The sequence below is a fragment of the Hippichthys cyanospilos genome, chromosome 9 (genome assembly GCF_059441005.1).
Source record: "Hippichthys cyanospilos isolate Australia breed blue-spotted pipefish chromosome 9, RoL_Hcya_1.0, whole genome shotgun sequence".
Classification (NCBI taxonomy): Eukaryota; Metazoa; Chordata; class Actinopteri; order Syngnathiformes; family Syngnathidae; genus Hippichthys; species Hippichthys cyanospilos.
The window spans coordinates 10,202,733-10,223,435 of record NC_142377.1 but is presented as its reverse complement, the minus strand read 5'-3'; the positions used below and the strand labels follow the sequence as shown (position 1 = coordinate 10,223,435).

General features: G+C 41.1%; 1 protein-coding gene across 2 annotated transcripts; it reads left to right on the top strand.

Moving 5' to 3' along the window:
• Positions 1 to 546: 546 nt before the first annotated feature.
• znfx1 (zinc finger, NFX1-type containing 1) lies at positions 547 to 20,264 on the top strand. Of its 2 annotated transcripts, XM_088424052.1 has the most exons (19): positions 547 to 578; positions 2,741 to 2,824; positions 2,932 to 3,830; positions 4,409 to 4,631; positions 4,869 to 5,212; positions 5,824 to 6,003; positions 6,135 to 6,241; positions 7,180 to 7,418; positions 7,514 to 7,645; positions 8,089 to 8,237; positions 9,058 to 9,192; positions 10,379 to 10,484; positions 10,827 to 11,056; positions 11,142 to 11,281; positions 12,091 to 12,223; positions 12,390 to 12,557; positions 13,346 to 13,456; positions 13,545 to 13,640; positions 13,988 to 20,264. In XM_088424052.1, the coding sequence occupies exons 2-19, from the start codon at positions 2,791 to 2,793 to the stop codon at positions 16,427 to 16,429; spliced, it is 5,868 nt and encodes a 1,955-aa protein (XP_088280178.1). In that variant the 5' UTR covers positions 547 to 578; positions 2,741 to 2,790; the 3' UTR covers positions 16,430 to 20,264. The 2 variants fall into 2 exon arrangements, with proteins under 2 accessions (XP_088280178.1, XP_088280179.1); XM_088424053.1 differs by lacking the exon at positions 13,545 to 13,640.
• Positions 20,265 to 20,703: the final 439 nt, after the last annotated feature.

The following is a 20,703-nucleotide window of genomic DNA, read 5'->3' as shown; positions in this document are numbered from 1 at the left end:
CCAACATCAAACAATTTTAAAAGGTCACAGATGGAGAATAGCTTGGCATCTTTGCATTTGTATATCTGTTTTCGTTTTAATTCCTTAATGTGAATAAAATAAATGAAACCAAGACGTGTTGGTTCGAAGATCGAAGTGCAGAAGGTATTTAATTATGTAAACTATTGAAAATTGTGCTTAATGTTTATATGACCTTTTAAAGCAACAACAATAATTATCTAGTGTGAAAAGAACCTTTCCTCTACATCCAGGACACTAAGTCCGTTTTTTTGGCATGCCTTACAACATCTAAAACTTTGAAGATTGTAAATTGCCTTATAATGTTTGTACTGAAAAAAACGATGCTATGTTTTCAATCTGTGAGCGTTTAATACAAAAATTGCAACATGGGGAGAATAAGTGTGTGTGCGTGCGTGCGTGCGTGTGCGTGCGTGCGTGCGCGTGTGTGTGTGTGTGTGTGTTTCCTCCGGTGACGTCAAGACGAAAAACGAAACTCGAGCTTGCATTTCAAGTGCTCACGGAGGAAAGCGTCCTCAGATAAGCACAGCGGAGCTTCAGCTGGATGAGTATCATCGCATGTAAGTTTATTTTTTCTTAATATTTTTAATTTTACTTCTTGTAGTTTACTTTTCGACAGTGTACATATTTCACTGTGCAGTGAGATAGCTAAATCCAAATTAATGGGCAGTGAAAAATCATTTTAGCCTTGCTCCTACCGCCTTACGCCACTTTTGGCCTATAATATGAAGTTTAATGACAAGGAAATTCACGTTATGTTATGTATATATATATATATACATGATACAGATGATATATATGATATATATATATATATATATATATATATATATATATATATATATATATATATATATATATATATATATATATATATATATATATATATATATATATATAATGAGTGAATAATTGTGGTATTTGTGGTATTGAATAAGATAAGAAATGAAAATTGTTTATCTTTGTTTGTTTGTTTCTTTGTTTTATCAATAATATAAAATATATTTATAAAAGAGTCCGCCTATCCTGTTTCTGGTGAATAGAAACTGATGATGCTGTTGCAGGTCTCGCTTTCTGCCTGCAGAGGAGGCGCTTGGGCTAATCGAAAGTGAAACTTAACTCATGTACTGAAGAAAATGAATAAACAGTGTGGGGGCGTTTTCCAATTTGTGTTGATATATAGCATTAAACCAGGAAATATGAACGAAATATTGTCTGGGCGCCTTTTAAACGTTAATGAACACCTTTGATTTTATTTTATAAGAAGGAAAATGATGACTTACTATACATTTCATGTATTTTTTTAAACAATAATAAAACGGGGCTGCTGTTGTTCGCCCATGCTGTCACTGCTATGAATGACGATGCTGTACAGGTCTCCTTTTCAGCGCAAAGAACACAATTGTGCTAATCGAAAGTGACTGCAGGATTGATGTCAAGTGGACCATTAAAGTCATAGGATGATTATTTATCTGTATGAATTGAGGTAAAGGGAAAACCAAACAGTAAGGTGGTGTTTTTCAGTTTGTGTCATTGCAAATCATTAAATCAGTTAAATGTTTACACAAATGTACTATCATTCTACTAGACAATCAAAACCTTGTTTTATTCTGATAAAAAAGAAAATAATGACTTAATTTACACTTTCAAAACGTTTGGAAACACTTCTAAGGGTTGTATTATGCATTCTACACGTTTTATAGCTTTTATTCCTTGTAAAATGCTAATTAATCTTCTAAACACACCCAGAATGTTTTACTCCATTCACGCATCTCTGAGCCTTCATGCTCATAGTGACATTTTCAGGACCAGCGCCAGTCAATCTGAGAAAACATTTTAGGCACTAATTGAGTACTACAGACCCCATGGCAGGCTTTCTTGCAAGCTAAATGCAGATTTGTTCCCTGAGGTTACTACAGTATATAGTTCTTTAGCTTGCGTTGTGTCATCCAGGATTGATATCTGTGATAGAAATATTCACAATGACACATTATCAGAATGTCAGGTCAAGTCAACCTTTCAAACTGTATTGTCTCAAGCTGTCATGTCAAGCAGTCTTTTGAGTTTCTTTTAGTCTTGTCTTCCAATAAGTTCCTGAGTCTGAGTCTAGTTCTTAAAAATGTGCCAAAAAAATCCAATCACAAATTATCAGCATTCTAATTCACTGTGATTCAATGGTTCTTAACCTCGTTTGAGGTATCGAACCCCTCAAATTTCTTACCTTCGTAATTGGAAAACCAAAATTTTCACTGCTAAACACAATATGAAAAGCTTTAATAGAAGCACACGCACAAACACGCTGTAGCTAAGCCCAGTCAACACTCTCAAACTGACTCATAGCACCCCAGGTGTTCATCAAACTCAAATTAAGCACCATAATTGCACAAGCACACCCAAACTGAGAATTTTTCCAGATACACCCTTACCTGTTGTATGTAGCTTGTGATGCTTGCTGTGGTTTACATTGGAGCTTTGTGTGTACAAGCTTTGTACTTCCCAATTTGTGTATCTTGTCTGCTTCTGGTTCCAAATCCTGACAGCCAGGGCACAAATGATCATTTTGTGTTCTCACTTTGTTGTTATTATGGCAACAATTAAGTTTTGTGTCATGTCTTGGGCTTCATGAACATCATCGCCCGGTTCCCTTTAACATTAAGTTTCAGCACTCTCGTAAGCTCTCTCTTTGGCCCTGCCAATATGTTTTTTTTCTTCCCGTTTGTAGCAATTCAGGACTAAGCAGCTTTCCGAAACCAGACAAGCAAGACCTTGGACATGTTCCGAGGACAACAACGTGGCATGTATAAAAGTGAGAAATATATATCATTTTTAAGGCACAAATACACATTTCGCTATACTTGACGGAGTGTGCTCTTTTAATGTTTCTCATATGTGACATTCCCTCTACTTATGCAGATACTGGACAATATATTGGTGGAGCTAGAAGAAATGGACGAGCACAGAAGAGCAATTCTAGAGGGGGAGATAGTGCAGAATTTGAACACAGTGAGAAGAAGGACGGAGGGGATCTGTGGCTGTGGGGCAAAGGAGAGCCCGAAGGAAAGGGCAGGTTGAATCGGGAAAAGAATGGAGCTAGTGGGATGGACGATCGCGGGAGAGGACGTCATCGGGATGGAAAGAGGCAAGAATATTGTCAGGGGGCTGAAGGAGGAATACTTGTCACTGGGAATAGCCAGTGTCCTAACAGAAGAAAATGGGGTTCTACAAGCAGAGGCGACTCGTCACAGGGTTTCCAAGATGCCGGCCAAACAGGCCAAGGTACGGGGGGAGACAGAAGAAGAGATAGCAAAGGTCAGATTTGGGACAGAATGAGTTCGGCAAGCAGAGATGTCCCTCGATGTATGGGCACAAGAGGACATCACGGTGCAGGTCGTACGTTAAGCGATGGAACAAGAAGTGGAACCGGTGATACTCGGCGTCAAAACCGAAGGTCCACAAGCGAAAAGCGTGCGCCACACGCTGGGCTGGGCTTTAAGTTCCTTCAGGAGCTTTCAGAAAAAGAGCCGTCTGTCGTGGCTTTTACTCTCTCATCTCACCCAGCCCTGCCTGACGTGCTGCTTGAGACAGACATGCGACAGGACCTTGTGGAACTCCTTTGCCTTGTGCTCAGCAAAGCTTTCAAGTCTCGCACAAACCGACTCACGCTGCAGCGCCTGGCGAGCATATTAAAAGACTCAACCTTTTTTCGAACCACTCTGCCTCACTACCTGGCAGGCATGGGGTTAGAGCGCAAACAGGAGCACAGAGAACAATACCCACGTCATCTCGAGAGCATTGTGATGATCCTTAAACAGGTAAAGTGTTCTAAGTGCAGCTAAAATATAGCATCTATTTGCAACAATCAACATTTTAGTAATGTCTTTAGACCTGTTTGCAGAATGTATGCTGCATAAAAATGCAACAAAATTTTGGAGAAAAAAGCACCGTAGACCTGCTGTTAGCTGAACAATGGTTAGCATTAGCGGTTATTTGTGATTATAATCGTCACCGTCTACTGCTGTGCCTCTCAGAAAAATGAGATAAGCGTTAACACGTGCTCATGAAAGGACAAAACTGAACTAAACTGGAATTTTTGACAAAAGCTGTTCCACCAATCACCTGCATAGCTGGGCCTCTTAGCGCAATCACTTCCGCCCTGCGTGACCTTTATGATGTGAAGCCTTGTAAAAACTACTCGGCCTGAGAAGAATCATCTGTACTGATCCTGATCGACATAATCCCACTTCAATTGGTTCACAGCCTGTGTGTGTGTGTGTTGGTTTTTTTTTCAAGGCTTTACGTCATTTATCAAGGAATATGTGGAACTGACTAAGCCTGTAGTTTTGAATTCATTCAACCATACCGGGAACCGAGCTCTATACTTGGTCTTTAGGTCCTCACCAACTTCCCTGCAAGCTCAGCTGAAGCTGTCGGCTTGCTATTGACGCTGCTCCAAGCCTCCATGGATGGACTGAGGGCAGCAGGAGTTTATGTACCGGCCGAGGTGGTGGAGAATGTGGCTCGGCTTGAAGATCTAGTCACACATCTTCAGGAGAAGTCACGGGAGGGAACACTTCACCCAAGCAGAGACAACTATGGTCTCCTCCAGCTTGAAGGTATTGGAGAAGTAGCTCTTAGTGTGTCTAAAGTCTATGGGTGTGATTTTGAGCTTTGATAACTAAAAAGATGGGAAATCCCGGTCCAAAAAGTAAAAACCCTGCAAGGGTTTGGCTTTAATTACAAGTGTTTCAACTCAAAATGCAAGTAAATGAGCTCAGTTGGAATCTGGACACCCGTCTTAGAGGTTTTGGTAGCTATGATGACTTAAATGTTCTTCTGCTCTGAACCTATAGGTGAAGAAGATGCGCAGGAAGGTTTCAGGACCATACCCATCTTCCCAACTCCTGAGGAGTTTTTACAAGAACACAGGCCCTTCCTGAGACCAAACATCATTTCACAACGATACACCAACACCCATATCTACCTGGACACACACTTCAGGCTAATGAGGGAGGACTTGGTCCGGCGACTTCGTGAAGGGATTCAGCAGTTGCGTCAGATGCGAACGGAGGAAAACAATCCGGAGCAGAAGCACCTTGATGACGTCTTTGTGTATTTTGATGTAAAAGTGGAGGATCCAAAGTGCATGCTGAGTGGTCTTGCCCATGTTGTCAAGTTTGATGTCCAGCCACTCCAGGTTAGTTTTAACATGTGCCACTTTCTCACGAAGTCTTTCGATGAAATTTCATTATGAACCCCAAATGCACTATAATTAGAGGTGATCTTTCTTTGACCTTCTCAATTTCAGTTCTTCTTGTACACCTAATTGTCTTAGAACAGGAAGCCAAATGGCAAAACTACCAAAAGGTCTTTGTTTTATAAATCGACCACTACGTTTTCAGATACAGTTAGAATGATTATTCAGCAGTTCTCCTCATAATACTGTTCACATTTTGACGATATGAGGCCAAGATGACACTTCACAACATTGTTGACAGTGACAAATAGAAATAGAGAGGGAATGCAAGAGCCCTTGGTCGATTGGTGATTCAAATACTTGCTATGAAATTTCCCGATCAGCTTCTTAGAGAGCAGCTAGTTGTGCAAAATATGAAACACTGAAGGGTTGCATTATATAGTTTAAAGGTCAAATTAAGTTCAGCTGGAAACATCATGCACAATAGGATTTATCTGAAACATACTATCTTTAACCTTCTGTGGTTATTTTGCTTGTTTACTTCAAACGAGATGGCATGAAAGACATCTATGTGCTTAATCACACATTCTCCCTTATTTGTCCCTACTCAGTTTGTGCACTGGCAGAACTCCAAGAGATTGCTCTTTGGTTCCCTGGTCTGCCTCTCTCATGATAATTTTGAGAGCTTCCTGTACGCTACAGTGGCAGATCGAGATCCCAAGGAACTGAGCAAGGGGAAGATCACCCTTATGTTCATGGATGACAGCAGATTGGAGCTGGCTAGAATCGAGGTAGGAGATCAAACCGTTGTTCTATCTAGTGTAAATGGGCAAGATAAATCCAAGTAGTTGAATATGCAGTGTAGCTTAATATTCAGGAGTCAGAGGAAATCTGGTGACACTGACAATATGTAATCCTTCAGAAAGAACAAAACTTTTTAATGGTTGAGACCCCTGCCTTCTTTGAGTCCTATCGGTATGTTCTGGAAGGCCTGCAAGAACAAGATGAGGAGGACATGCCCTTTCACAGGTAGGCAAAAAATGTTGCCCTAGTATTCTATCTCTCCTTTTTGCAGATGATGTTATACTTTTGGAGTCGCCTCTAACTCTCGCTGGAGCGGTTCGCAATTGAATGTTAAATGGTTGGGATTAAGATCGCCAGAGCCAGGGACCATGGTCTTCAGTCGGGAAAGGGAGCCTCTCTGAGTCTTGGGTGAGATGCTGCTCCAAGTGGAAGAGCTCAAGTTTTTGGGTGGCTTGTTCATGAGTGAGGTCAATCTCTTTGTGGGTGGATGGGTGCAGTGTCTGCTGTGACGTGGACTCTGTATCAATCTGTCATGGTGAAGAAGGAGCTTAGGTGAAAGGCGCAGTTCTCGGTTATCCACTCGAGCTGCATTACTCTCTTCACCTCTAATCACAGACTATGGGTTGGGAAAAATGTCCCTGGGAGGAACTTAGGTTTGAGCATGCTGAGCATGCTGCTCCTCCACATTGAGAGGAACCAGATTAGGTGGCACGGACGTCTCGTTAGGATGTCTCCTGGGCTTCTCCCTGGTGTAGTTTTCTGTTCATGTCCTACTGAAAGTAGAAGGTGGGGACAACCCAGGACAGGCTAGAGAGACTATGTGTCTCAGCTTTTTTGGGACGGCTTTTAGATCCCCCTCGGAAGATTTGAAAAAGGCTTGGTAGAGGGAAGCCAATGCTGCTGTTCCCGTGACCCCCCCTCCAGATAAGCGGTAGACAATGTGGGTAGATGTTTATGATGAACAATGTCTATAATATCTTGTTATAGCTGGGGTTTCTCCAGAGCTCTGTCTTGTGGCCCCTTGCTTTTTCTTGTCTACTTCTTTTCATTTTTATGGTAGCCAGCTATACTTTTCCAGTCCAACTGATTGATTCAGCTGTGTCCCCTTCATCACAACCCGAACTCTAACTGCTAAATTAAATCATGATGCCTCTCGCTTCCAGGTATATCGTGGACTGTAACAAAGATGTGCACCCAGCAGCATACCTTTTAGGACGCGACACTTATGACCTGTCATCTATCGCTGATGATAAGGCCAAGAGGTTTATCCGGCCCTTTCACTGCCAGGATAAAAATGCCTGGCCTTCAAAACAAATGCTGAACTTGGATGAGTCTCAGATGAAAGCCCTTCAAATGGCTCTCACTAAGGAGTTAGCCATCATACAGGGACCCCCAGGAACTGGTAAGATCAATACCTTTAATCAACATGAATCCATTTATAAATGTTTCATGAAGTGAAAAACGAATCTTTGTGTTTCCACGTATCACTGTCTTCAGGAAAAACATATGTTGGTTTAAAGATAGCAAAGGCTCTTCTGCACAATGAAGATCTTTGGAAGGGTCCAGAGAGAAATCCTCAGATGTTGGTAGTGTGTTACACAAACCATGCATTGGATCAATTTCTTGAGGGTAAGCCATTAAGCTAGTTGAATACGTTATTAAATCTGTGATCGTTAAAACTTTTATGCTCTCAGACTGAATTGGAAGATGGACCAGGTTATTCTTTGAGTAAAAACAATGAAACACGTTTATCTATCATGTCTTTCATGTGTGACACAGCACAAAACGACGGACGGACTGATAATTACAGTTTGGCTCGGTTTGAAAAAAAACAAACAAAAATAGTGGCCTATGACAAAAGGGGCCCAAGGCCACCAACGAGTGATGAATGAAAAAAACCCCATCTGAAATCCTAAAATTCACACGTCTGAGGATGTCACATTCCTATTCCTGTTTATTCTTCCTGGCATATGGTTGAATTAGAAGCTTTACGTCAAGAAAATGAAAGAAAATGTTTTGTATCAACAGTTATCGGCATGTCTTTACTTTATTCACCCTTTATTTACTTAAAGGAATCTATGGTTTCATGCCCAAGGGCATTGTGCGAGTGGGGGGCCGCAGCAATAGTGAGCTCCTAAAGTGTTGCAACCTCAAAGAGTTGTCTGCTTCACCAGTGTTCAGAGATCGACAGCCATCTCACCTACGCCATGCATTCAATGCGGTAAGCCTGTCAATAAATAGATGTTGCGGTAACTTTAAAATAGGACCTTGGTTCTTCATAAGGGACTAGCTGATAGATTGATTTTGCACATAAGGTTTCATCGTACAGGCCAAATTTTACCAATATTGTACTTGTCCTGCACATACAGTGAGAGACCTCCCTCTTCTTAATAGAACGAAACAATACAAATAAAGTGGGAACAGGTGTGTGTTTCCAGGGGCTCCTATTAGCAATCTCGAGGTCGTGCAATAAGGTTTGATAATGGTTTGAATTCCTAATTTTTTGACCCAGAAAATTTCAGCTCACAATTGTACCATGTACCATCCGTCTTCAACCAAGGCTAAAGCAACTCCATGCTTGGTAAACGTTGCCTGCCATTGAGTATTCTTCGTAGCGTAGGGGAAATTTTGCAGTATCTAATGTCATCTCCGGTAGCCTTAGCGGTGGATCGAAAGAGTAACGAAACACCTGTCATGCCTCAAGCTTCAATAGGTTTGAAAGGATTTATTCCAATCTCATTTTTAATTTAAATTTCATTGTGTATCAAGATACTTTTATTACAAAACATTTAAACAATCACAATATGAATTTTAAGAGACCCTGTGAAATCTTTGCCCCTGACTTTTAAATATTCCAAGGGGTTCACAATTTATGACAGCATACAATAAAGTATTTTAGAAGCACACACTTCAGTAAAGTGCAAGGTGAAGTTTCTCTATTGTGAGTTGCAAACTAATGGTCAACAAAATCACAATGAGTAAATAAGAGGGACTATTCAAGTATACTGTACAGTTGATTCATGCATATATGTGCTAAACAGATATACGCAGAGTTGCATGAGTTGGAGGATAAGATCAAAGAACACAACCGCAAACTTCAGTGTACTTCTGCTGGCATCCTGCGTGATAACATCCTTAAACAATTCATGATGGAAATTCACTGGGAAAGTCTCCTTGTGAGTATATTGATTTTTTTTTAATTTACATGGAATCCTTTGTATATTTGTTTATTGTTGTTCCATTTAGCCAGCCTCAAATTCAGTTGTTTCTAGTAATGTTGGAGTTTTTTGTAGTGCGCAGCTAGGGGCCGAGCTACATGTTGCACTCCCCCAGGAAGAAAGTCAGCCCTTAACACAATGAAACATTTTTCTGTTGAACTTCCTTATCTGTCAAGGTTGTCTCATTCTAGCTTCACAAATAATCCTCTTGTACATGAAGTGAAAGTTTTTTGTTTTTTTTTCCAAACACAGATGGTCACAGAACAACCAAATGTTATGCTAATTTTTCATAACACCAGCCCCATTTTTAGGGAAAACTTTGGATATCTTACAACTAGTGTTGGAGTAATGTATTACAAAAGGAATGTCATTACTGTAATGCTTTACCCTTGGCTGTAACGCAGTAGTGTCAGGTATTACACACAAAAAAACTTGTAATATTTTACTGGGTATAAATGACAGTAACGCACGTTACGATGAATATATAGCCTTAGAAAATGCTCCTAAATCCTTTAAATTTATAATCATCGTTGAAGCAGTTGATAACCCAAATGCAGTTCATTTGGTTGCCTTGAGATGGCGCTTGCGTTGTCGCTATGCAGAGAATTTTGTCGTTTTATTTGTACGTTTTTATCTTACTTTTCCAGTGATCTCGGAATGTTTACAAGTCCACTGGAGCAATAATATTTATTTGGGGATAATTAGATTAGTTCAAGGTCATTTCACTGGATGTGTAATTAGCTTAATAAGCTACATTTAGAATGCCAAATCCATATTTCCAGATATGTTGGTTAGAGTAATGTAAAAATAATTCAATACTAGTGTAACGCCTTACTTATAAAATATAGCAATATTATAAAGTAACTTATTCATTTGGAATGACAGTAATAAGTAATAAATAATGCATCACCATTTTGAAGTAACTTGCCCAACACTGCTTACAGTCTTTTATGGTTCAGCTGAAATGCATTTAATAAAATCAATCACTGTATAAACAGACACACTGAGGTGCTGCACCCTGGCCACACTACAGAAAAAACTTTGGCGATGCCCCGGTGCAATGCGTATGAATTGATACTATGGTATTATTGTGTAAGTGTGTATTTGTTTGAAAATAAAAAAAAAAAAATGTCTTTTAATGCAGAAATACCGGCTTCGGATTGGCAAATCGAGTTTAATAATGGAATGGTTAGGTTTGCTTCCCCAAAATTTCCAGCAGATGGAGACAGAGGACACAAGTATGGATGAAGGTGAGTTGCCTTACACCAATAGGGACTTAATAATCTGAGTTTGTCAGAGATAGGAAGTATACATCAAATACGCAATTACTACCTTAACTCAGTTTTTTTTACTATAGTAAGCAAGTCTTATAAAGCACCCATCCTGCGTTCTACTACTTGTGCAACACCCCCATTATCACAATTTAGCTGATTTGAACATTTTCAAATTTTAAAATGACAATTCAAACAAATGAATTGTTTCATTGGCCAGCCTTAATCTCATATGCCGATGCATGACAAGATTGTATCACTATCACAGATTTAAAATTTGGGTTTTGAAATGGTGAAAAAGAATTGCGTGTGACGATGCAGGTGGGGTCGTAACAGAGGAACAGCAGGAGGACCTCATTAAAGTCGCAGAGGAGGCCGATCTGATCCAGGCCGACCGCATCATCGAGGACATTGACAATGAACGTAGCAGGAACTGGAAAGAAGAAGCTGCCAGGGAGGCAGCCTTGCTGAAACGATTACAGAACGATATGATAGCCGAGAACATGGATCGGGACCAAATACAACCTGAGCAGACCGAGCAAGAATGGCAGGTAAACTCTCTGTTGCAATCGATTTGATGACCGAAAAATAAAAGCTTCAAATGAGAGTTCTTTCCCATCTTGGGCTTCTTTTCAGTTTCAAAAAGAACAGAAGAAGAAGATGAAGTCCAAAGTCAGGAAAGAGCTGAACAGCAGGGCTGCTATGAGTGAAATAGAGGAGCAAAGCATCAGGGATGTTTGGCCCCTCGGCATGGCAGACCGATGGAGACTTTATCGGTCAGTCTTTATCCAGTTCCTCGCTTACCATGGTGGTTGGAGTTGTAGGAATGCACTGCAGCTTCTGTGTAAATTTTCCACTTTGCACCACACATTGACATATGGACTTGTTAAACAGAGAAACGCCAGCTCACGGTCCTCAATGTTTTTTTGAGTGACAGATCATACAGAACAATCGCCGTGGTTCAGCCCACACTTTGTGGATTGCTCTGTGGAAAAAAAAAAAAAAATTAAGTGTGCGCTGTCAGAGTATGTGGCAGAAGAGCAGAAGTTGTTAGTAGTCATGTCAAGCACTGCAACAACGTAACATACCACGCCGTCAACGAGCTACGTTAGCCAACATCAAATTATCACACAATATAATATAAATTACAGACATCAATGACATGACTTTATCAGGCATTTATTTTGCAGTTTTGTCCTTGGAACACTGGTTGTGTTCGGATTAGCTTGACACAAAGTTGCTGAAGCGAGGACATTCAAATGCCAACAGAATAAATAGGCCATACATGCACTAACATTTATAACTGTGATCATAATAATAATTGTTAACAATGTCATATTATCATAAGCTAATGAAAACTGTGGCTTCTGTTCCCTGGGATTTATATGCAAAAAATAAAAAAATCGGAAAATTGCTTCTAAAACGGATTCACAAAACTCAATAATGTATAATAAACAACTACATTATAATATCAACTCAATAAATGTATTTTGTGAAACACATCGCATGCACACACACACACACACACACACACACATACACATGCCGCTTGAATGTTACCAAATGGCCTCCTGTGTGTCAACAGGTTGTGGTTAGTCCGCTATAGAGATGCAATCCGTAACGAAGCTCTAACTCATGAACGGGAATACCAGCAAGCGGCAGCCCGATACACAGAAATCAAAAGTGAGGAGACTCTCTGCATCCTCCGGATGGCCAAGGTAAACATAAGAAAGCTAATCATAGTCTCTTCAAATTTTAACACTGAACAGGTTACTCTAAATATCATTAGCTATACCTATTGCCCGTATTTTACCGAGTGTAAACGTGGCTTTTTATTAGTTTATAGCAATATGACCCTGATTTCTTCCATACTGCTGCCATCAGGTCATCGGCATGACAACTACAGGGGCAGCCAAGTACCGGAAGGTCTTGCAGGAGGTGGGCCCACGCTTGGTGATTGTAGAAGAGGCGGCCGAGGTGCTTGAGGCCCATATAGTCACTGCGCTGAGTCAAGCGTGTCAGCAACTCATCCTCATTGGGGACCACCAGCAGGTCTGAGATCTCTCACACAACCTCTGCCAAGTGCCTCAGTATTTATTCATTTTTTTTTTTACAAATCAAATCAAATCTTTACTCAAGTATTAACGCATGCTGTCGTTTTGTCCCAACATCTTTTCAATACCTTCAACGTTTCTTGACCGACTCGAACCATTTCAACACGTTCCAAAAGTTCACGCTTCCCCTGCAATTCAACATTTTTCACCCCAAAAAAGTGCCTTGTTCCCTAACGGGGAATTCAAAAATGTGTTCCCATTTGAAATTCTAAATGTTTAGCTTCAGTCTCTTCACTGTGAAGAGCAACTGCGATGTCATTTTCAGTCAACAGCCAGTGGCAATCTTGCCATCCCTTGAAAATGATAAAAACAGGTAGATTTTGCTGGTAATTCATATTCTTCAAATATAAAATCAATCATAACATTCTGCTTAGATTAGTGGCGTTGCATAAAACATATAATTGCAAAACAAATTGTGTGGTTGCCCTTCCCTTTGATGCAACAATTTTTGTCGTTGTTTTTTACAAAATAAATACAGTAGAACACCTTTTCCGAGTCGAAGTCTATCATAATGTTGTGCAGTGTTGCAATGAAGTGTAAAAACCAGAAGATGGCACTGTTGATTAAATTTCAAACAGTTTTCAAACGGGCGAGAAAAATATTGTTAGTATTGATTGTATATTGTTTGTCACTGAAATGCTTATGAAATGCTTATGGGCATAAGCATTTCATAAGCGCCCTTCAAAAAATGCCCAACCCAAGATTTGTTTGTCAATATTTCTACAGCTGCGCCCCAGTTCCACTGAGTATGACCTGGAGAGGAACTACAAAATGGGGGTGTCTATGTTTGAGAGGCTTGTCAACATGGGACTTCCTTTTGTCAGACTCAACCAACAGGTTAGAATTCCTTTTTACCTGTGGGCTACGGTGTCACTGTACATAATATAAAGTCAGAGCTGATTCATTATATCTGCTTACACTTTAGCATCGCATGAGGCCAGAAATCGCCCGGTTACTGACGCCACACATTTACAAAGAGCTGGAAAACCATCCTTCTGTGTTAAACTTTGAAAACATCAAGGTATTGTATTTCCATAAATGCATCTGCATTAGAGTGTACTTGAGGATATATTTGAACAAAAAAGATTAATGTTATTCTGGAGTTTTAACAAAAGTGGAACCTGGTCATCCTTCTATTGTTTTCTAATTTTCCATACTACTTGTCTTTATATATATATATATATATATATATATATATATATATATATATATATATATATATATATATATATATATATATATATATATATACACAATTTACATTCCAAAAACATGCACAGCAATTCTTATTTTGTCAATAACTCAACTAAGCTAGACATAAGCCTGTGAAAATGCATCACATTTGTATTTGAAATTTCTCTTTTACAGGGCCTGAAAACCAATCTGTTCTTCGTGGAGCACAACCAACTCGAAAAACAGTTAAGGGAGGGGAAAAGCCATCAGAACCTACACGAGGCCACGTTTGTAGTTGCTCTTTGTCGTTATCTTCTACTTCAAGAGTACAAACCGGAGCAGATTACCATCCTGACGACCTACACGGGCCAGCTTCACTGTCTGCACCAACTCATGCCGGCCAGCCAATTTTCAGGCGTCAGAGTCCATGTGGTGGACAAGTATCAAGGAGAAGAGAACGACATAGTCTTGTTGTCTTTGGTGCGCAGCAACGAGCGGGGTAAGGTGGGCTTCTTAAACATCTCCAATCGAGTTTGCGTGGCCTTGTCTCGTGCCAAGAAAGGTCTCTACTGCATCGGTAACAGCGAGATGCTGGGTCAGGTCAAGCTGTGGAGCGACATCTTCAGCACCTTGAGGGAGAATGATCAGGTCGGAACATCATTGACTCTGTGCTGTCAGAATCACTCCGATCGGCAGTTCCAAGCATCTTGTGCTGAGGACTTCAAACAGGCCCCCGAGGGAGGCTGCACCCAACCCTGCGAGTTCCGTTTGGACTGCGGCCACGTGTGCGCAAGTGTCTGCCACCCCTACGACCAGCAGCACGAAAACTACAAGTGCGTCAAAGACTGCACGAAGACTTTATGCCATTTAGGACACAGGTGCCCACTCGTCTGCCATGCACAATGCCCAACTGACTGTCCGGTTATGGTGGAAAAGATCATACCCAAGTGTCAGCACAAACAGATGGTTCCCTGTCACCAGGATCCGGAAACATTCCTGTGCAAAATACCATGCCAGAGGATGCTGGGATGTGGACATCGCTGTAACTCGTGGTGCGGGCTGCCTTGCACCAACAGGTGCATAGTCAAGGTTATGCTCCAACTAAGGTGCGGCCACAGCCAGCAAGGCAATTGTTTCTACCAGAATGACGAGGAAGATGAGCCTTTGTGTCAGACTCCATGTAGGCGGCAGCTTCAATGCGGCCATTCCTGTGCTGGTACGTGCGGCAAGTGTCACAACGGTCGTTTCCACTTGCCCTGTTCGCATCAGTGTGGCCGTCTTCTGATATGTTCCCACAAGTGCACGGTTCCCTGCAGCCGCGACTGCCCGCCCTGTCAGAAACCTTGCGAGAACCGCTGCGTACACAGCAAGTGCACGAAGGCGTGCGGACAGCCCTGCAGTCCCTGCAATGAGCCTTGCGCTTGTGCGTGCCCCCACCAAAGCTGCGGCAGGCTGTGCCACGAGCCCTGCGATCGTCCACCGTGCACCCGCCCCTGCGAGCAGACCCTGAAATGCGGCCACCCGTGCATCGGAATGTGCGGGGACAAATGCCCGAGCAAATGTCGTATCTGCGATGAAGAGGAAGTCAAAGACATTTTCTTTGGCACGGAAGACGACCCGGAGGCTCGTTTCATCCAGCTGGAAGACTGCGGCCACATCTTTGAACAGGCGTCCATGGACACTTACATGGACATGGCCAACCAAGAAAGCCAGGTGACCATAAAGCTGAAGGAATGCCCAAGATGTAAAACTCCGATTCGCAAGACCCTCCGCTATGGATCTCACGTCAACGGAAGTCTGAGAGCGATAGAGTTGGTGAAAGAAAAGATCAACGGGGATCGAGTTGACATGAAAAAGCGCAGCGAGGATCTCCAGATCCCGTTAAAGATGCTTTCTCGCCAAGGTATGCTTGGAGAAGACGAGTACGTGCACATGCAACGTATCTTGACAAGCAACCACGTTACAGCGAATGATGTATGGGCCCTGGAAAACAGGATGAACTTCCTGACGAGGATTGAGAAACTCGAGAGAGCTGTGCGCGTCAAAACACTGGTCGAGGTCAAAAGGTTCGGGAAGACAAAAGCCAACTTGGTACTGTGGGTCAATGATTTCAACCTGAAATTCACCGAGCAGCAGGTATTTGACTTGCAAAGGGAGCTGCAGAGGATCACGCTCTGGGCAGAATACATCACCCTGTCCGACACGGCAGCTCGACAAGGGCAAAGTAAAGACATTGACATAGAAACAAAAGCGACTGTGGAAGAGGCGTTGGAAAAGATCGGCCAATTTACCGAGGAGGACGAGCTCATAGTGAACCAGATCCTGAAGGGGTTAAAGAAAAAGCTACCCTTCACCAATCTGGGGATCAACGACGAGGAAAAGAAGATGATCGTTTCGGCCATGAATTTGCGGTCCGGGCACTGGTACCAGTGCCCTAACGGCCACGTCTACGTCATCACCGAGTGCGGTGGCGCGATGCAGTCTCGGCGCTGCACGGATTGCGACGCCATCATCGGCGGGGGCAACCATAGGCTGGCCAGCGGGAACAGGGTGGCATCAGTGATGGATGGGGCACAGCACCCTGCTTGGTCCGAAGCCAACAATCTCCTTAACTTTGAAAATCTTCACCTGGTCTAGACTTACACACCCGGTCAACTTTAAAGCGCTCGTATCATATTTTAAAAAGCGCTGCAACAACTTGACGTAACACGCCAACAACACACTACTTGACTCTCGAAAATAAATATAACAAATAGCGCAATTCCCCAATGTAGGGCACCCTTTTTCCCCCCAAATAAGGGCCTGAAGTATGACGATGTCCGATTATTGGTAAGCTAAAGATTTGAATATTTTTTCGCCTTTTTTTCGTCTGCGGTCAGTTGTCTGCATTAGTTGGAGCTAACAAGCTGCTCGTGTTAGCTTAGTTTGTTATGGCAGTAATTTCAATAAAAGAACCGAGCAGACTGAACCAGCGTCCAAGTCTATCCTAAGTGATTCTTGTAGCAGAGAAGGTTAGAGACCACCAGAGTGGAGCCCGTAGCCGACCAAACAGGATAACAAGGTAGGGTTTACATTTATTTCAACAGAACTCAGTGAAAATCTCTCCAACGCTCCCTTGCGCCCCTAAATGCTCCTCCCGCTGCCGGAGACTGCCTATCTCACTTGATCGCCCACTCACTCACCTGCAAGCTACACACAAAAGGAGGCAGGCACCATACTCACTTACCTACCATAATTGGCAAATATAAATACAAAAAAAAAAAAATGAAGAAATGATAAAGATGAAATTTATATCGATTTGCTAAAGTTTTTACGCTGTCACTAAACTGTTGGTACAACTCCTGCACATTAACATTGAAAACACCAGAAGTTGACACTAATATTAACGGTGTGTCCTATACACAGGTGCATCCTATACTTGGGGAATTACGGTTATACATGGAAGCCAATGTAATAGCTTTTTGTCCGCAAGTGTCCACGAAGGCACCATTTCTTTTGATCTCATCAGGGATCATTCCAGGTCGCAGTTGTTTTTGACGTTCTTATGAAACTAGTGTTATTTTTTCCGAAATTGCCTGAAGTGTTTTTAATTCCTCCCCATCAAATAAACATATTAGTATGTCAATCATGTTTTAAAAATACTTGCTTCTCATCAGTAATGTACGGCCCTATTTGGAAAGGGCTTTAGTGCTATCTTGTGGCAACTTAGCATTAACCATCTGAGTTCATTAAATAGCTGAGAATAGATTCTACAGAAAGATAAAATATGAAAAGCTAAATATGTGAACGGGGAACTTCAAATAGGCAGGAGGTCGCGTTTACATTTCTGCTTAACTTGTTTTAGCTCCTGGACTGGAGTATGACAACTTTAGAAATAGCTGTCTTGTGCAGTCCTACAAGACAAAAGTCTCACATACAGCGATGCATGGTTTCATATTCCATTCAATTTGCTCTTAAATTTGAAAGGAAAATTGTACTGTTCCTATCGCAGGATTAAATTAGAATTGCTGATACCTGCAAACCCCTGCTAAAATCTCACATACCCCCCCAAAGTGCCTTTATTCGTCCCGGGGATACTCGTACCGCTGGTCTAGAATATGTTGTCGATATTAAAAAGCATACAGTATAGCAAAAAAAAAAAAAAAAAACGGCGCTAAAATAACTGCCTTTTCATGGAGTCCCTACCCCCCCCCTTGCTCCCCATTCACACACACTTTACTCCGTGATGGATGTGTCCCTGTCATAAAAAGGAGCTTGAATGCAAAAATGGTGGTATTTGCAGAAGAAGTGGTGGGGGCAAGCACAATTTGCTGTCACAGGACAAGTGTTCAAATTGAGCAAACGTTAAAGGGGGTGTCACTCTCTTGAGTATTTATAGGTTTTAAGCGGCGGCCCGAGAGACTGCAGCATGGAGGGTGCCTCAGTGGAAAAATTGCAATATCCTCTGAGGTGGATGGTCTCGTCCATCATGTCGGATGGCCCTAATGCGTATTACTGCTGCAACTGTGCAGTGCGCACACACAAGAGTCGTTATGACGAAACTATATCGGTAACAGTCAAACGATCGGAAACCAATTGAAATAGTCTCAAACACATTAAGCTGGAAAGAAATCAAATTCTTGAAAATTCCCTAAACATCAAACAAATGCTTTAAAAATGGAGGTTAGTGTTGGCTAGCGTGCTAATGCTAATCTTTTTATGATGTGAAGTTTTTATGATGTGAAGTGCTTTCTCTATCCTTGTGATAATTTTTTAGTTTTAACGCAGTCAAGTATTAAATAGAGTGTGTTTCTTCAGAGTTGTGAATAATGAATAAAGGAAAAAGTTTTTCTTTTTATGGCGTCCTCGCAATTGAGGTTATAGCCTCCAAACATTTTCCGTACTTCAGTCATCACGCACGGTAATTGCCAAATAATTGAAATGACTGATTATTATTGAAGAGACAAAACAAGTCCTGTTCACAAAACATGTTTGCCGTAGGACAAGAAGATTACTCATTTAAAAAAAAAAAGTTCCTGCAACACTCAAACGAGCGATATTCAATATTGCTTGATTTCTAATAAATTGAGAAAAAAAAAGACGTCAATAAAATATTTAGCGATGCGTTAGCTGAGCGGGGTGATCTGCGATCGGAACTTTGCTTATTCATGAGCTTGAAAATAAAGCTGCAGTAAACTCTCGACATGTCACTTTGATTGAACAAAAATATCAGATTGGGCAAAAAAAAAAACCCATCCAAATCAAAGGCATGTTTGGCTTTTCTATAATACATGAGGGCTTGTTTACATGATCCAGCTACCCACTTGTTTATTTTTGAAGCATTTTTCAAATATTATTTCAACTGTCTTTAGTCTCGCAATGCTGATAAATCTGCGTTTGACAAAAAACAAAACAAAAAAAAACCATGACAATTCAATGTTGCATAACTTTAAAGTTACAGTATTGGTGTTTTTATAAAGCGTGGAAGCAAATTTATTGACTTAAAATTGTTCATCAATTTTATTGGCAACAGGAGCCATAAATGTATTTAACTTTAATTTACATTTATTTTATCTCCCCAAAATCTAATATCACCATGCATACAACCAGCTGCAATTTCCATTCCAGTTGTTATGATCTATTCGCGCCAAAGCACTACTTTTGTTCATTCTTTTCAAATGTGTGCTATAAATGACTATGGCTGTTATAAAATGGGGGCACATGTTCAGTGAGAGTTGAACAGGATTTCTGCTGTTATCAGCAAATCTAACTTAATGCTATGACAGGAACAGTACAGTTTTTTTTTCAAATTAAGAACGAATTAATTGGAACATGACACAATTCATTGTTGAATTGTCTTTTGGGACTTTTTCAGGTAAAAGGTTGTATGTCTATGTTTTGTCAAGTTTTATATGGATACACATTGCCATTAGTGATACATACTTCCAGCATTTAAGCCAGAAAGCGTTTGCAAAATCTCAAACAGGGGTTAAACTACCCCAATTATGCACAGGTTCTTCATGGGGCATGTAAAGGTTTCTGGGGGTTTCCGCAGGTATCAGCACATCTAATTCCATGCTTTCTAATGCAGTGATCAAACCATACTTTGTTTTCAAATTAAGAGCAAATTAAATGGAACTTTTTTTTCCTCCATTCAAAAATGCTTTGCTCAAATTATGGGGCACTTGCTTGCTTGATCGAAAAACACATTTAACCACTGAAAAAAAATCACTAATTGGATCACCACAAAAAATATCAATGTACTACATTGAGAACATTCTGACCTTTCTAATAATGTCTTGTGTGTTTGGGATTTGTCTTGCTGAGACAAAATGGACACTCTAGAGTTTGCTATCCACAAAATCTGTCATTTTTCCTAGCTTCACCCTCCTCTCTGCTGCTAGGTTGAAATTGCAAATGAGAATCTGTTCTCAATTGCCTTATCTGGATGAATTAAAGATATGAAAATGAATAAATGTTGTCATGCCATTCACCCCGAATCTGCTGTCCAATTCTGTTGTTGGTACAGACCAGTTAATGGCTGTGTCTTAAAGTGTCATCATCACCTCATTGACTACAAAGACAGACTACACCATTTTTGTGTTTTACCACAGGGCTATACAATGGCAATCACAGATCAGACATCCGTAAAAAATGCTCTGCAGAAATCTCAGTTGTTTACTGTCATATTTTGTTTACTGTCATATTTTGTTTACTGTCATATTTTGCAGGCATACTTAATATTGCACCTGAGAATAGTTAGAGTTAGGCGAAAGCGACAGCGACTCCTTGATATTTAAAAACCAGTGGGGGGGGGGGGGGCTCAGCATGAGGGCTGAAGCATGACTAAAAACACTGACGGCACAGCGAGTAAGTGAAAGGCCTTTGACAGCGTGGGAAATCCAAAGCCAGGGCCGGATCCTGTGAGGAAA

Excerpts from the sequence above, each read along its gene's own strand:
- znfx1 (XM_088424052.1), top strand. The coding sequence starts at position 2,791 with ATGTTCCGAGGACAACAACGTGGCATGTATAAAA. Across the intron at positions 6,004-6,134 it reads TGGAGCTGGCTAGAATCGAG|AAAGAACAAAACTTTTTAAT; the intron begins GTAGGAGATCAA and ends GTAATCCTTCAG. Across the intron at positions 11,057-11,141 it reads AGACCGAGCAAGAATGGCAG|TTTCAAAAAGAACAGAAGAA; the intron begins GTAAACTCTCTG and ends GCTTCTTTTCAG.